The 17834-nt window shown below is 45.2% G+C and overlaps 1 protein-coding gene across 1 annotated transcript in view; it reads right to left on the minus strand.

Annotated features, from left to right (window-relative positions):
- Positions 1 to 17834, minus strand: part of LOC129851335 (plasma membrane calcium-transporting ATPase 2-like) — a 229177-nt gene that overhangs the window by 16828 nt on the left and 194515 nt on the right. The window contains exons 18-22 of the mRNA XM_055917802.1: positions 16258 to 16471; positions 13440 to 13651; positions 10628 to 10735; positions 7090 to 7275; positions 1986 to 2072 (exon numbers count right to left, since the gene is read on the minus strand). Coding sequence (XP_055773777.1) covers positions 1986 to 2072; positions 7090 to 7275; positions 10628 to 10735; positions 13440 to 13651; positions 16258 to 16471 — 807 coding nt within the window. The remainder of the gene's footprint in view (positions 1 to 1985; positions 2073 to 7089; positions 7276 to 10627; positions 10736 to 13439; positions 13652 to 16257; positions 16472 to 17834) is intronic.

Consider the following 17834-nt stretch of genomic DNA (forward strand, 5'->3'; position numbering starts at 1 on the left):
CTAGGCTACCTGCCCCTACCATACCAGTTACTGACCCACCACTCTAACCGCTAGGCTACCTGACCCTACCATACCAGTTACTGACCCACCACTCTAACCGCTAGGCTACCTGCCCCTACCATACCAGTTACTGACCCACCACTCTAACCACTAGGCTACCTGACCCTACCATACCAGTTACTGACCCAACACTCTAACCCCTAGGCTACCTGACCCTACCAGTTACCGACCCACCACTCTAACCACTAGGCTACCTGCCCCTACCATACCAGTTACTGACCCAACACTCTAACCACTAGGCTACCTGACCCTACCAGTTACTGACCCACCACTCTAACCACTAGGCTACCTGACCCTACCATACCAGTTACTGACCCAACACTCTAACCACTAGGCTACCTGACCATACCAGTTACTGACCCACCACTCTAACCACTAGGCTACCTGCCCCTACCATACCAGTTACTGACCCACCACTCTAACCGCTAGGCTACCTGACCCTACCATACCAGTTACTGACCCACCACTCTAACCGCTAGGCTACCTGCCCCTACCATACCAGTTACTGACCCACCACTCTAACCACTAGGCTACCTGACCCTACCATACCAGTTACTGACCCAACACTCTAACCACTAGGCTACCTGACCCTACCATACCAGTTACTGACCCACCACTCTAACCACTAGGCTACCTGACCCTACCCTACCAGTTACTGACCCACCACTCTAACCACTAGGCTACCTGCCGCGGAAAGAAGAACAGAGAACTATGGGACTGGCGAGAGAGAAAGACGTTCCATCTTGTCTTCTCAGCTGTATGGAGGAGAGAAACCTAAGGTCCAGTTTTCCCCTGTAAATAATGTGACACTATAGACTTCAGCATGGATCAGGTCAGGTCCATAATGTGATTTTATGTGGCTCAGTAAGAGTTGATACCATTGGCTGAAACTCACAGTAAGAAATTATATCATTGGCTTATACTTGAATGTTTACCCAGCCCGGTGAGTTTTTGTTGAATTAGTTTTACATCAAAGTTTATTCAGACAACGGACGGACTCACAACCTGAAATTCACGCCGTGGGCGGTAGCCTCACTCCACTCTTAGCACTCTGGGAAAACAAAGACATGTAACAATGAAAAAACAGCACTCTGGGAAAACAAAGACATGTAACAATGAAAAAACAGCCCTCTGGGAAGCCCGAGCCACAGATGAACAGAATGTCAAGAAGAAGATTTAAAAAAAAAAAATAGAAGCAAAATAAAATGCAGAAAGAAAATAAGTCTAGAGAAGATGTCTTCAGAGACACATCCTCCTGATCCACTAGCTCGGTCTGGTCTAGAGTTCCAGAAGTTCTGTAACTTTACCAATTTGTTCTGAAAAACCCGGTTGGAAGATTCGCGGAATCAGGAAGAAAAAAAAAAGCATGAAATCCTCCAACCATGATTTCTGGCCAATCTGGGGAATTTGGGGGGAAATTACAAACATTTTTGCAACCTTAGCTTGGTCACAAGGACATGGCCATTACCAACTAGTTAGCTAGAGCTAGCTAAAACTCTTACAGATCTGGCAACCAGACTGGTGTCAATTAGCTACTAGAAAGAAGAATCTCTGGACTGTAGAATGTAAAGATGAACAGTAACCTTTAGAGTTTCACCAGGCAACATTGATATTGTCATGAAAATGACTCCTCACTAGGGTTGCAAAACTTTCCCCAAAAAATTCCAAGGTTTTCCACAAATCCTTGTAGGAAGATTCACAGATTTCCTGCATATTCCAATGGGATTTCTAGAAAAACAAGGAGTTTTACAACGTAAATGTAAAAGGGATACTGCTACGGTAGGAGACTGGAAGACATCTCCGAAGTAGCAGAAGCTGACAGAGGACAGTGACTCACGCCCAGCAGGAGAGGCAGTGCTGGTAGGAGAGGTAGGAGAAAGGGCATTGGACAAGGACACGTGACTGGGACTAGAAACATTGGTTACATCCTGGTTCTGACTGGTGGTGGAGGACTGTCTCCGTAGCTGGCCCTGATAGGAGCTGCCGCTCTTGAACGTGTTCACCACATCGATCTGGAGGAGGAGAACACAAGACAGGCTGCTCAGAAAGACAGACAGACAGGTTAGGCAGACAGGCTATGGTAGTATGACAGACACACAGGTTGTGACGGACGGGCTATGGTAGCACGATAGACAGACACGTTACAGCAGACAGGCCAAGGTAATGAGCTAGACAGACAGGCTACTCCGGGAGGGAACTTGGTTTTTGTAATGTACATGTAGGTGAGACATCTATCACAATGATCAGGGTACTGGCCCAGAGTCACGGAGTTTCTATCACGATCAGATGGAGCTGACGTGATGCCGAGTTTGGTTAAAAGGTTCCAGATGTCAACGCCAAGTCAGTGCCAGCGTCTGCCAGTGGCTGGGTCATCTCAGTTAACCCAGAACTAAAGTCTTGTGTAATTACTGAGCTGCTCCATTTAAGGTCTGAGTCCATACGTGATAAGAGAGAATCAAGAGATGTGCTAGAATGAGGAGCGGAACCGTAACGAGGAGCTCCACCGTCTCTCTTTGCAAGTGACGAGCTAAATGTCCCCTCCTGAAAATCAAAGATAACAGATGCTCACACCTGGGAAACATTGGATCTACTGTAGTCTACCATTCAACAGACCTTCTACTATAGTCTACCATCCACCAGACCTTCTACTGTAGTCTACCATCCACCTTCTACTGTAGTCTACCATCCACCTTCTACTGTAGTCTACCATCCACCTTCTACTGTAGTCTACCATCCACCAGACACCTTCTACTGTAGTCTACCATCCACCAGACCTTCTACTGTATCCTACCATCCACCAGACTCCTTCTACTGTAGTCTACCATCCTCCAGACACCTTCTACTGTAGTCTACCATCCACCAGACACCTTCTACTGTAGTCTACCATCCACCATACCTTCTACTGTAGTCTACCATCCACCAGACCTTCTACTGTAGTCTACCATCCACCAGACACCTTCTACTGTAGTCTTCCATCCTCCAGACACCTTCTACTGTAGTCTACCATCCACCAGACACATTATACTGTAGTCTACCATCCACCAGACACCTTCTACTGTAGTCTACCATCCACCAGACACCTTCTACTGTAGTCTACCATCCACCAGACACCTTCTACTGTAGTCTACCATCCACCAGACATCTTCTACTGTAGTCTACCATCCACCAGACACCTTCTACTGTAGTCTACCATCCACCAGACACCTTCTACTGTAGTCTACCATCCACCAGACATCTTCTACTGTAGTCTACCATCCACCAGACACCTTCTACTGTAGTCTACCATCCACCATACCTTCTACTGTAGTCTACCATCCACCAGACCTTCTACTGTAGTCTACCATCCACCAGACACCTTCTACTGTAGTCTTCCATCCTCCAGACACCTTCTACTGTAGTCTACCATCCACCATACCTTCTACTGTAGTCTACCATCCACCAGACACCTTCTACTGTAGTCTACCATCCACCAGACACATTATACTGTAGTCTACCATCCACCAGACACCTTCTACTGTAGTCTACCATCCACCAGACACCTTCTACTGTAGTCTACCATCCACCAGACATCTTCTACTGTAGTCTACCATCCGGCAGACACCTTCTACTGTAGTCTACCATCCACCAGACACATTATACTGTAGTCTACCATCCACCAGACACCTTCTACTGTAGTCTACCATCCACCTTCTACTGTAGTCTACCATCCACCAGACCTTCTACTGTAGTCTACCATCCGCCAGACACCTTCTACTGTAGTCTACCATCCACCAGACACCTACTTTAGTCTACCATCCACCAGGCACCTTCTACTGTAGTCTACCATCCACCAGACACATTATACTGTAGTCTACCATCCGCCAGACACCTTCTACTGTAGTCTACCATCCACCAGACATCTTCTACTGTAGTCTACCATCCGCCAGACACCTTCTACTGTAGTCTACCATCCACCAGACATCTTCTACTGTAGTCTACCATCCACCAGACACATTATACTGTAGTCTACATTCCACCAGACACCTTCTACTGTAGTCTACCATCCACCAGACACATTCTACTGTAGTCTACCATCCACCAGACACCTTCTACTGTAGTCTACCATCCACCAGACATCTTCTACTGTAGTCTACCATCCACCAGACACCTTCTACTGTAGTCTACCATCCACCAGACATCTTCTACTGTAGTCTACCATCCACCAGACACCTTCTACTGTAGTCTACCATCCGCCAGACACCTTCTACTGTAGTCTACCATCCACCAGACACCTTCTACTGTAGTCTACCATCCACCATACCTTCTACTGTAGTCTACCATCCACCATACCTTCTACTGTAGTCTACCATCCACCATCCACCTTCTACTGTAGTCTACCATCCACCATACCTTCTACTGTAGTCTACCATCCACCATACCTTCTACTGTAGTCTACCATCCACCATCCACCTTCTACTGTAGTCTACCATCCACCAGACACCTTCTACTGTAGTCTACCATCCGCCAGACACTTTATACTGTAGTCTACCATCCACCATACCTTCTACTGTAGTCTACCATCCGCCAGACACCTTCTACTGTAGTCTACCATCCACCAGACACCTTCTACTGTAGTCTACCATCCACCATCCACCTTCTACTGTAGTCTACCATCCACCAGACACCTTCTACTGTAGTCTACCATCCACCAGACACCTTTTACTGTAGTCTACCATCCACCATACCTTCTACTGTAGTCTACCATCCACCAGACACCTTCTACTGTAGTCTTCCATCCTCCAGACACCTTCTACTGTAGTCTACCATCCACCATACCTTCTACTGTAGTCTACCATCCACCAGACACCTTCTACTGTAGTCTACCATCCACCAGACACATTATACTGTAGTCTACCATCCACCAGACACCTTCTACTGTAGTCTACCATCCACCAGACACCTTCTACTGTAGTCTACCATCCACCAGACATCTTCTACTGTAGTCTACCATCCGGCAGACACCTTCTACTGTAGTCTACCATCCACCAGACACATTATACTGTAGTCTACCATCCACCAGACACCTTCTACTGTAGTCTACCATCCACCTTCTACTGTAGTCTACCATCCACCAGACCTTCTACTGTAGTCTACCATCCGCCAGACACCTTCTACTGTAGTCTACCATCCACCAGACACCTACTTTAGTCTACCATCCACCAGGCACCTTCTACTGTAGTCTACCATCCACCAGACACATTATACTGTAGTCTACCATCCGCCAGACACCTTCTACTGTAGTCTACCATCCACCAGACATCTTCTACTGTAGTCTACCATCCGCCAGACACCTTCTACTGTAGTCTACCATCCACCAGACATCTTCTACTGTAGTCTACCATCCACCAGACACATTATACTGTAGTCTACATTCCACCAGACACCTTCTACTGTAGTCTACCATCCACCAGACACATTCTACTGTAGTCTACCATCCACCAGACACCTTCTACTGTAGTCTACCATCCACCAGACATCTTCTACTGTAGTCTACCATCCACCAGACACCTTCTACTGTAGTCTACCATCCACCAGACATCTTCTACTGTAGTCTACCATCCACCAGACACCTTCTACTGTAGTCTACCATCCGCCAGACACCTTCTACTGTAGTCTACCATCCACCAGACACCTTCTACTGTAGTCTACCATCCACCATACCTTCTACTGTAGTCTACCATCCACCATACCTTCTACTGTAGTCTACCATCCACCATCCACCTTCTACTGTAGTCTACCATCCACCATACCTTCTACTGTAGTCTACCATCCACCATACCTTCTACTGTAGTCTACCATCCACCATCCACCTTCTACTGTAGTCTACCATCCACCAGACACCTTCTACTGTAGTCTACCATCCGCCAGACACTTTATACTGTAGTCTACCATCCACCATACCTTCTACTGTAGTCTACCATCCGCCAGACACCTTCTACTGTAGTCTACCATCCACCAGACACCTTCTACTGTAGTCTACCATCCACCAGACACCTTCTACTGTAGTCTACCATCCACCAGACACCTTCTACTGTAGTCTACCATCCACCAGACACCTTTTACTGTAGTCTACCATCCACCATACCTTCTACTGTAGTCTACCATCCACCAGACACCTTCTACTGAGCACTTACTGTAGAAGCTTCATGCAATGTGTCTAAAGCCAAGCATTACTGCAACCAATGGATTTAGATACAGGAATAATAGAAAAGGTCCTACTATGATCCTTGTGGTACTCCACATTTAGATCCAGGAGCCAAACCCCCCAACAGGTTAGAGATGGATCTGAGTAGATACGTGTCTAATGCCCAGGGTTACTTCAACAAATACATCTACCTAGTAGTATCTGGTATCAGGTAGTACCTTTATGTAAAGTTTCTTAAGCCCAGGGTAATGCCCAGGGTTACTTCAACAAATACATCTACCTAGTAGTATCTGGTATCAGGTAGTACCTTTATGTAACGTTTCTTAAGCCCAGGGGTCCTAATATGGATCCTTGAGGTACTCCAATACTACTACTCATTAAAACCCACTCTGATAGGTGTAAAATATATTGTAGTTGCAATATTTTGGTCAAATGTTTATTAAGTGAAATACATCGCCGTCATCTTGAAAAGTCACAGTGTACTCGGTCCGTATATATTTCATGACAGTAGTATTTTCACAGTGTACTCTATCGGTCTTTCCCTCCCACAGCTTGTCATTGGTTCCTCTTTCCCTCCCACAGCTTGTCATTGGTCCTCTTTCCCTCCCACACCTTGTCATTGGTTCCTCTTTCCCTCCCACAGCTTGTCATTGGTTCCTCTTTCCCTCCCACAGCTTGTCATTGGTCCCCTTTCCCTCCCACAGCTTGTCATTGGTCCTCTTTCCCTCCCACAGCTTGTCATTGGTCCTCTTTCCCTCCCACAGCTTGTCATTGGTTCCTCTTTCCCTCCCACAGCTTGTCATTGGTTCCTCTTTCTCTCTCACAGCTTGTCCTTGGTTCCTCACCTGAGTCTGAATGCGGTTGAGCCCCCTGAACCAGAGGACCTGTCCGCGTCTCAGCTCTCTCTCCGCGTGGTCGATCTCCTCGTTGTCCTCGTTCATGTCTTCGTCCCCAGGCATCTCGTTCTTCTTGGTCAGCTGGCCTGCCCCTCGCAGGAACCGTAGCTTGCTGTTAGGGATGGTGGCGATCACCTGGGGGGGGGGGACAAGGGGGAAAGAGGAGAGATATGATTCTGAGATACAGACAAGGGGGAAAGAGGAGAGATATTATTCTGAGACACAGACAAGGGGGACAGAGGGAGATATGATTCTGAGACACAGACAAAGGGGAATGGGGGAGATATGATTCTGAGACACAGACAAGGGGGAAAGAGGAGAGATATGATTCTGAGACACAGACAAGGGGGAAAGAGGAGAGATATGATTCTGAGATACAGACAAGGGGGAAAGAGGGAGATATGATTCTGAGACACAGACAAGGGGGACAGAGGGAGATATACATTTCTCCTAAGCAGGGGTTGAAATGGAAGCTGAAAGAACTCAGGACTACATGCAATGTTCATGTTTCTTTAATGAAAACATAATAATGCATTTAGTATATTTTTCTATACAAACATTTTACTAAATGGGGCCTAAATATGGAGAACAATAATATGATGCGACAGACTAAATATAAACAAATGACTATACCTATGTTAAGTTACAGTGCCTGCAGACAGTATTCATATCTCCTTGACTCTTCCACATTTTGTTGTGTGTTACAGCCTGCATTTTAAGTGTATAAAACTGGCCTACTCACAATACCCCATAACATCAACGTGGAATTATGTTTCTCAGAATCTTTTTTTTACAAATGAATAAAAAAAAAAAATGAAGATCTGAAATGTCTTGAGTCAATAAATATTCAACACCCTTTTTTTTATGCCAAGCCGAAATAAGTTCAGGAGTAAAAATGTTGATTAACACGTTTCATGGACTCACATTGATTGTTGAATGACTCTCTGTAACCTCACACATACAATTGTCTGTAAGGTCCTTCAGTCAACCAGTGAATTTCAAACACAGATTCAACTACAAAGACCAGGGAGTTTTTCCAATGCCTCGCCAAGAAGGCCACCTATTGGTAGATGGGTAAAAATGTAAACAATCAGACATAGAGTTTCCCTTTGTGCATGGTGAAGTTATTAATTACACTTTGGATGGTCTATCAATACACCCAGTCACTACAAAGATACAGGCATCCTTCATAACTCAGTTGCTGGAGAGGAAGGAAACCACACAGGGATTTCACCATGAGGCCAATAGTGACTTTAAAACAGTTACAGAGTTTGATGGCTGTGATAGGAGAAAACTGAGGATGGATCAACAACATGGTAGTTACTCCACAATACTAACCTATAGAACACATTACTGAGTACCGCTCTCCGTCTGTTCAATACAACACATTACTGAGTACCGCTCTCCATCTGTTCAATACAACACATTACTGAGTACCGCTCTCCGTCTGTTCAATACAACACATTACTGAGTACCGCTCTCCATCTGTTCAATACAACACATTACTGAGTACCACTCTCCGTCTGTTCAATACAACACATTACTGAGTACCGCTCTCCATCTGTTCAATACAACACATTACTGAGTACCACTCTCCGTCTGTTCAATACAACACATTACTGAGTACCGCTCTCTGTCTGTTCAATACAACACATTACTGAGTACCGCTCTCCGTCTGTTCAATACAACACATTACTGAGTACCGCTCTCCATCTGTTCAATACAACACATTACTGAGTACCACTCTCCATCTGTTCAATACAACACATTACTGAGTACCGCTCTCCGTCTGTTCAATACAACACATTACTGAGTACCGCTCTCCATCTGTTCAATACAACACATTACTGAGTACCACTCTCCATCTGTTCAATACAACACATTACTGAGTACCGCTCTCCGTCTGTTCAATACAACACATTACTGAGTACCGCTCTCCATCTGTTCAATACAACACATTACTGAGTACCACTCTCCGTCTGTTCAATACAACACATTACTGAGTACCACTCTCCATCTGTTCAATACAACACATTACTGAGTACCGCTCTCCATCTGTTCAATACAACACATTACTGAGTACCGCTCTCCATCTGTTCAATACAACACATTACTGAGTACCACTCTCCGTCTGTTCAATACAACACATTACTGAGTACCACTCTCCATCTGTTCAATACAACACATTACTGAGTACCACTCTCCATCTGTTCAATACAACACATTACTGAGTACCACTCTCCATCTGTTCAATACAACACATTACTGAGTACCACTCTCCGTCTGTTCAATACAACACATTACTGAGTACCGCTCTCCATCTGTTCAATACAACACATTACTGAGTACCACTCTCCATCTGTTCAATACAACACATTACTGAGTACCACTCTCCATCTGTTCAATACAACACATTACTGAGTACCACTCTCCATCTGTTCAATACAACACATTACTGAGTACCGCTCTCTGTCTGTTCAATACAACACATTACTGAGTACCGCTCTCCGTCTGTTCAATACAACACATTACTGAGTACCGCTCTCCGTCTGTTCAATACAACACATTACTGAGTACCACTCTCCGTCTGTTCAATACAACACATTACTGAGTACCGCTCTCCATCTGTTCAATACAACACATTACTGAGTACCGCTCTCCTTCTGTTCAATACAACACATTACTGAGTACCGCTCTCCTTCTGTTCAATACAACACATTACTGAGTACCGCTCTCCATCTGTTCAATACAACACATTACTGAGTACCACTCTCCGTCTGTTCAATACAACACATTACTGAGTACCGCTCTCCGTCTGTTCAATACAACACATTACTGAGTACCGCTCTCCATCTGTTCAATACAACACATTACTGAGTACCGCTCTCCATATTTTCAAGCATAGTTATGGCTGCATCATGTTATGGGTATGCTTCTAATCGTTAAGGACTGGGGAGTTTTTCAGGATAAAAAGAAGCAGGACAATAACCTAAAACACAAGGCCAAATCTGCAATGAAGATGCTTATCCAGAAGACAGCGAATGTGGCTGAGTTACAGTTTTGACTTAACTTCTTTGGGGTAGGGGGCAGTTTTTTCACGTCCGGATGAAAAGCGTGCCCAGAGTAAACGGCCTGCTACTCATGCAAACATTTCTAAAAACATGTTTTAACTGTGTCATTGTGGTGTATTGTGTGTAGCTGGGTGACAGAGAACAATCAATGTATTCAATTTTGAATTCAGGCTGAAACACAAACAAAATCTGGAATCAAGGTTTGTAAAGGTTTGTCAAGGCATATAAATATATATTTATAGGTATGTCAAGATATATTTATAGGTATGCCAATATATATTTATTGGTATGTCAATATATATTTATAGGTATATCAATATATATTTATAGGTATGCCAATATATATTTATAGGTATGTCAATATATATTTACAGGTATGCCAAGATATATTTATAGTTATGTCAAGATATTCTTACCTGTCCCCAGACTAACTCTCCCAGTCCAAGGAAGGTACACCAGCCCCACTTCTCCAAATCCAGAGGAGTACAACTGAACGGCTTCCCTCCAAACTGTACGATCACAATCTGGAAAACACCCAGATAGGAAACTACATGACGAATCTGCTTGATACCTACATCTACCTCTATCTATCTGCATCTACACAAACACTGTGCTTGAATTTGGGCCGGAGATCCTTGGTGCTGAATACCTGCACCTCAAGTTTCCTACTGCACCCACACACACACAGACACACACACAGACACACACCCACCCACACAGACACACACCCACCCACACACACACAGACACAGACACACACCCACCCACACCCACCCACACCCACCCACACCCACCCACACAGACACACACCCACCCACACAGACACACAGACACACAGACACACACACACACACACACACACACACACACACACACACACACACACACACACACACACACACACACACACACACACACACACACACCCACACACACACAGACAGACAGACAGACAGACAGACAGACAGACAGACAGACAGACAGACAGACACAGACACACACACACCCAGACACACACCCACAGAGACACAGACACACACACACACACACACACACACACACACACACACAGAGACACAGAGACACAGACACACACACAGACACACACACAGACACACACACACCGACACACTCAAATCAAATCAAATGTATTTATATAGCCCTTCGTACATCAGCTGATATCTCAAAGTGCTCCACAGATGTGCTGTACTTTAGTCTAGGGCCCATAGGGAACGTTTGTACCAGGATGGCGATTGATCCTACCTGGATGGCGATTGATCCTACATGGATGGCGATTGTTCCTACCTGGATGGTGATTGATCCTACAAGGATGGCGATTGATCCTACCTGGATGGCGATTGTTCCTACCTGGATGGCGATTGTTCCTACCTGGATGGCGATTGATCCTACCTGGATGGCGATTGTTCCTACCTGGATGGCGATTGATCCTACCTGGATGGCGATTGTTCCTACCTGGATGGCGATTGTTCCTACCTGGATGGCGATTGATCCTACCTGGATGGCGATTGTTCCTACCTGGATGGCGATTGATCCTACCTGGATGGCGATTGTTCCTACCTGGATGGCGATTGTTCCTACCTGGATGGCGATTAATCCTACTTGGACCCACCCTCCCACCCACACACTCCCCCACACACCCACACACACCCAGGGGGGAAATATAAAACCTCCAAACTGAACAATAGAAATCTAGATGTCCATCCAGACGTGAAACAGGTCACTCCCTGAAACACTCGTTGCTCCCAGCCGTATGTTGTCAAGGCTTCAGTGATCAGGATCTCTTGTGTTGGACTAAGCATCAGGTCAGGAACAGCTACAGTAAGCTTCAAGTCCTAACCTTTGACTGCGTCCCCAATGGAACACCTCTGCTCTATGTAGTGCACTACTTTAGACAGGACCCATAGGGAATAGGGCATACTACTTTAGACAGGACCCATAGGGAATAGGGTGCACTACTTTAGACAGGACCCATAGGGAATAGGGTGCACTACTTTAGACAGGACCCATAGGGAATAGGGTGCACTACTTTAGACCAGGGCCCATAGGGAATAGGGTGCACTACTTTAGACCAGGGCCCATAGGGAATAGGGTGCACTACTTTAGACCAGGGCCCATAGGGAATAGGGTGCACTACTTTAGACCAGGGCACATAGGGAATAGGGTGTACTACTTTAGACAGGACCCATAGGACGAGAATGTTTCCTACCCGGACGGAGAATATTTCCTACCCGGACGGAGAATGTTTCCTACCTGGACAGAGAATGTTTCCTACCTGGACGGAGAATGTTTCCTACCCGGACGGAGAATGTGGAGAATGTTTCCTACCTGGATGGCGAATGTTTCCTACCTGGACGGAGAGTGTTTCCTACCTGGATGGCGAATGTTTCCTACCTGGATGGTAAAGGTTCTTACCTGGATGGTGAATGTTTCCTACCTGGACGGAGAGTGTTTCCTACCTGGATGGCGAATGTTTCTTACCTGGATGGTGAATGTTTCTTACCTGGATGGTGAATGTTTCCTACCTGGATGGTGAATGTTTCCTACCTGGATGGTGAATGTTCTTACCTGGATGGTGAATGTTCTTACCTGGATGGTGAATGTTTCCTACCTGGATGGAGAATGTTTCCTACCTGGATGGTAAAGGTTCCTACCTGGATGGTAAAGGTTCTTACCTGGATGGTAAAGGTTCTTACCTGGATGGTGAATGTTTCCTACCTGGATGGTAAAGGTTCTTACCTGGATGGTGAATGTTTCCTACCTGGATGGTATAGGTTCTTACCTGGATGGTAAAGGTTCTTACCTGGATGGTGAATGTTTCCTTCCTGGATGGTGAAGGTTCTTACCTGGATGGCGAATGTTTCCTACCTGGATGGTGAATGTTTCCTACCTGGATGGTGAATGTTTCCTACCTGGATGGTAAAGGTTCTTACCTGGATGGTGAATGTTTCCTTCCTGGATGGTGAAGGTTCTTACCTGGATGGTGAATGTTTCCTACCTGGATGGTGAATGTTTCCTACCTGGATGGTAAAGGTTCTTACCTGGATGGTGAATGTTTCCTACCTGGATGGTAAAGGTTCTTACCTGGATGGTAAAGGTTCCTACCTGGATGGTAAAGGTTCCTACCTGGATGGTAAAGGTTCCTACCTGGATGGTAAAGGTTCCTACCTGGATGGTAAAGGTTCCTACCTGGATGGTAAAGGTTCCTACCTGGATGGCGAATGTTCCAAAGACGATGGAACAGAAGATGGGGTTCCTGAATATTCCGTCAAAGACGTTCCTCTCTCCGTGGATCTTCCTGGCGTTGATCTCATTGAAAAGCTGCATGAGGACGAAGGTGTTGAAAATTATGGTGTAGTGTTCTGACGGAGGGGAGTGGAGCGGAGCGTGACGACCACTGTCTATGTCAAAGATCTGCTCACCTGAGATAGAGAGAGAGAGAGGGAAGAGATGGAGAGGTATAGAGAGATAGGGAGAAAGAGAGACGGAGAGAGAGATAGGGAGAAAGAGAGATGGAGAGAGAGATAGGGAGAAAGAGAGACGGAGAGAGAGAGATAGGGAGAAAGAGAAACGGAGAGAGAGATAGGGAGAAAGAGTGACGGAGAGAGAGATAGGGAGAAAGAGAAACGGAGAGAGAGAGACGGAGAGAGAGAAACGGAGAGAGAGATAGGGAGAAAGAGAAACGGAGAGAGAGATAGGGAGAAAGAGAGAGAGAGAGAAGAGACAGATATATTGTTGTTAAAAATCTGCTCACCTGGAGAAGTCCTTATCACTGCCATAGATTTGAAGCTGGGGCTAAAGTAAGCTGAAGTTTGTAGGGGCAAAACCGAACCATGAATTGCAGTTTCTTGCGGCCCATACACTACTTTCAGGTTGTAGAATCCTCTATATTCCCATTGACAAGCGTTTACCTATACTTTTGCTAAACTCTTAACACAGCAACACACCTACATCACACAATTAGCCAAATAGTACATTTTCTGCTCAAAAACAAAAACAAAACAAGTTTTATAATATCTGACCAAATTATGAAAGAGAAGCATTGTAATTTTAATTCTGTAAAGTTAGTGTGGAAGAGGTGAAATAATGATTGTCTTTCAACAAAGACAAGCCACCGGGGTCTGACAACTTCGATGGAAAATGACTGAGGATAATAGCGGACGATATTTCCACTCCTATTTGCCATATCCTCAATTTAAGCCGACTAGAGAGCGTGTACCCTCAGGCCTGGAGGGAAGCTAAAGTAATTCCGCTACCCCAATAATAGTAAAGCCCCTTTTACTGGCTCAAATAGCCGACCAATCAGCCTGTTACCAACCCTTAGTAAACTTTTGGAAAAAATTGTGTTTCACCAGATACAAAGCTATTTTACAGTAAACAAATTGACAACAGACTTTCAGCACATTTATAGGGAAGGACAATCAACAAGCACAGGACTTACACAAATGACTGATGATTGGCTGAGAGAAATTGATGATAAAAAGATTGTGAAGGCTGTTTTGTTAGACTTCAGTGCAGCTTTTGACATTACCGATCATAGCCTGCTGCTGGAAAAACGTACAGTTGAAGTCAGAAGTTTACATACATCTTAGCCAAATACATTTAAACTAAGTTTTTCACAATTCCTGACATGAAAATTCCCTGTCTTAGGTCAGTTAGGATCACCACTTTATTTTAAGAATGTCAAATGTCAGAATAATAGTAGGGAGAATGATTTATTTAAGCTTTTATTTCTTTCATCACATTCCCAGTGGGTCAGAAGTTTACATACACTATTTGGCAGCATTGCCTATAAATTGTTTAACTTGGGTCAAACGCCTCAGGTAGCCTTCCACAAGCTTCCCTCAATAAGTTGTCTGAATTTGTCCCACTCCTCCTGACAGAGCTGGTGTAACTGAGTCAGGTTTGTAGACCTCCTTGCTCGCACACACTTTTTCTGTTCTGCCCCAAAATGTTCTATAGGATTGAGGTCAGGGCTTTGTGATGCCCACTCCAATACCTTGACTTTGTTGTCCTTAAGCCATTTTGCCACAACTTTGGAAGTATGCTTGGGGCCAATGTCCATTTGGAAGACCCATTTGTGACCAAGCTTTAACTTCCTAACTGATGTCTTGAGATGTTGCTTCAAAATATCCACATAATTTTCTACCTCATGATGCAATATATTTTGTGAAGTGCACCAGTCCCTCCTGCAGCAAACTAGCTGTGGTCTAGATGTCTAAAACAAGGCCTCTGGATCCCAGAACACATTAACTAGTTGTGTGTCTAGATGTCTAAGACAAGGCCTCTGGATTCCAGAACACATTAACTAGCTGTGTGTCTAGATGTCTAAGACAAGGCCTCTGGATCCCAGAACACATTAACTAGTTGTGTGTCTAGATGTCTAAGACAAGGCCTCTGGATCCCAGAACACATTAACTAGTTGTGTGTCTAGATGTCTAAGACAAGGCCTCTGGATCCCAGAACACATTAACTAGTTGTGTGTCTAGATGTCTAAGACAAGGCCTCTGGATCCCAGAACACATTAACTAGTTGTGGTCTAGATGTCTAAAACAAGGCCTCTGGATCCCAGAACACATTAACTAGTTGTGGTCTAGATGTCTAAGACAAGGCCTCTGGATCCCAGAACACATTAACTAGTTGTGGTCTACATGTCTAAGACACTGCCTCTGGATTCCAGAACACATTAACTAGTTGTGTGTCTAGATGTCTAAGACAAGGCCTCTGGATCCCAGAACACATTAACTAGTTGTGGTCTAGATGTCTAAGACAAGGCCTCTGGATCCCAGAACACATTAACTAGCTGTGTGTCTAGATGTCTAAGACAAGGCCTCTGGATCCCAGAAAACATTAACTAGTTGTGTGTCTAGATGTCTAAGACAAGGCCTCTGGATCCCAGAACACATAAACTGGGTTCCAATCTGGGCCCACTGTTATTTCAGCACACCATCTCCTTTGTCCATCCTCTCTCTCTATACTGTCTAATACATATCCAATAGGAGAGGACTGATAAAAGACAACGACGTACCAACGAACAGCAGGGAGAATATGATGACCAGCTGGTAGATGCCGTGTCCCAGGATGTTCTTGGTCATGGTGCTGGAGATCAGCGGTTTGTTGCGGCCGTACGGCTTCCTCTTCAGCAGGGCCTCGGTGGGGGGTTCGGTCGCCAGGGCCAGGGACGCAAAGGTGTCCATTATCAAGTTCACCCACAGCATCTGGACCGCCTTCAGAGGAGAATCCTATAGGAATACACAGGGTTATTAAAGGCTGGGAGAATCCTACAGGAACACACAGGATTATTAAAGGCTGGGAGAATCCTACAGGAACACACAGGATTATTAAAGGCTGGGAGAATCCTACAGGAACACACAGGATTATTAAAGGCTGGGAGAATCCTACAGGAACACACAGGGTTATTAAAGGCTGGGAGAATCCTACAGGAACACACAGGGTGGTTAACATTAGAGACTACAGATCAACATCTGGACTGTCTTCAGGGGAGAACCCTACAGGAACACACAGGGTTATTAAAGGCTGGGAGAATCCTACAGGAACACACAGGGTTATTAAAGGCTGGGAGAATCCTACAGGAACACACAGGGTTATTAAAGGCTGGGAGAATCCTACAGGAACACACAGGGTTATTAAAGGCTGGGAGAATCCTACAGGAACACACAGGGTTATTAAAGGCTGTGAGAATCCTACAGGAACACACAGGGTTATTAAAGGCTGGGAGAATCCTACAGGAACACACAGGGTTATTAAAGGCTGGGAGAATCCTACAGGAACACACAGGATTATTAAAGGCTGGGAGAATCCTACAGGAACACACAGGGTTATTAAAGGCTGGGAGAACCCTACAGGAACACACAGGGTTATTAAAGGCTGGGGGAATCCTACAGGAACACACAGGATTATTAAAGGCTGGGAGAATCCTACAGGAACACACAGGGTTATTAAAGGCTGGGAGAATCCTACAGGAACACACAGGATTATTAAAGGCTGGGAGAATCCTACAGGAACACACAGGGTTATTAAAGGCTGGGAGAACCCTACAGGAACACACAGGGTTATTAAAGGCTGGGGGAATCCTACAGGAACACACAGGATTATTAAAGGCTGGGAGAATCCTACAGGAACACACAGGATGGTTAACATTAGAGACTACAGATCAACATCTGGACTGTCTTCAGGGGAGAATCATACAGGGGAGAATCATACATCTACAATGGTACAATGACATACAGGTTTGGTTTCTATTTCACAGGATCGATTAAAACTCTTAGCTCCAGTGTCACAGTCATCACCAACCGATGGAATGGCACGTTAAAAAGTATTGCTCCAAAGGGGGTACAATGCAGGGATGTCCCCTCTCACCCTCACTGTTCATTCTGATTACACTGGTGAGCATGCCCTGTGTGATGCAGGCCCCAGTGAAGGCCACTATGACAGCCATCACGTTGACAGTCAGCTGTGTTTGTTACCTGTGTGATGCAGGCCCCAGTGAAGGCCACTATGACAATCACCACGTTGACAGTCAGCTGTGTGTTTGTTACCTGTGTGATGCAGGCCCCAGTGAAGGCCACTATGACAGCCACCACG

This window comes from Salvelinus fontinalis, chromosome 3, assembly GCF_029448725.1.
Source record: "Salvelinus fontinalis isolate EN_2023a chromosome 3, ASM2944872v1, whole genome shotgun sequence".
Taxonomy (NCBI): Eukaryota; Metazoa; Chordata; class Actinopteri; order Salmoniformes; family Salmonidae; genus Salvelinus; species Salvelinus fontinalis.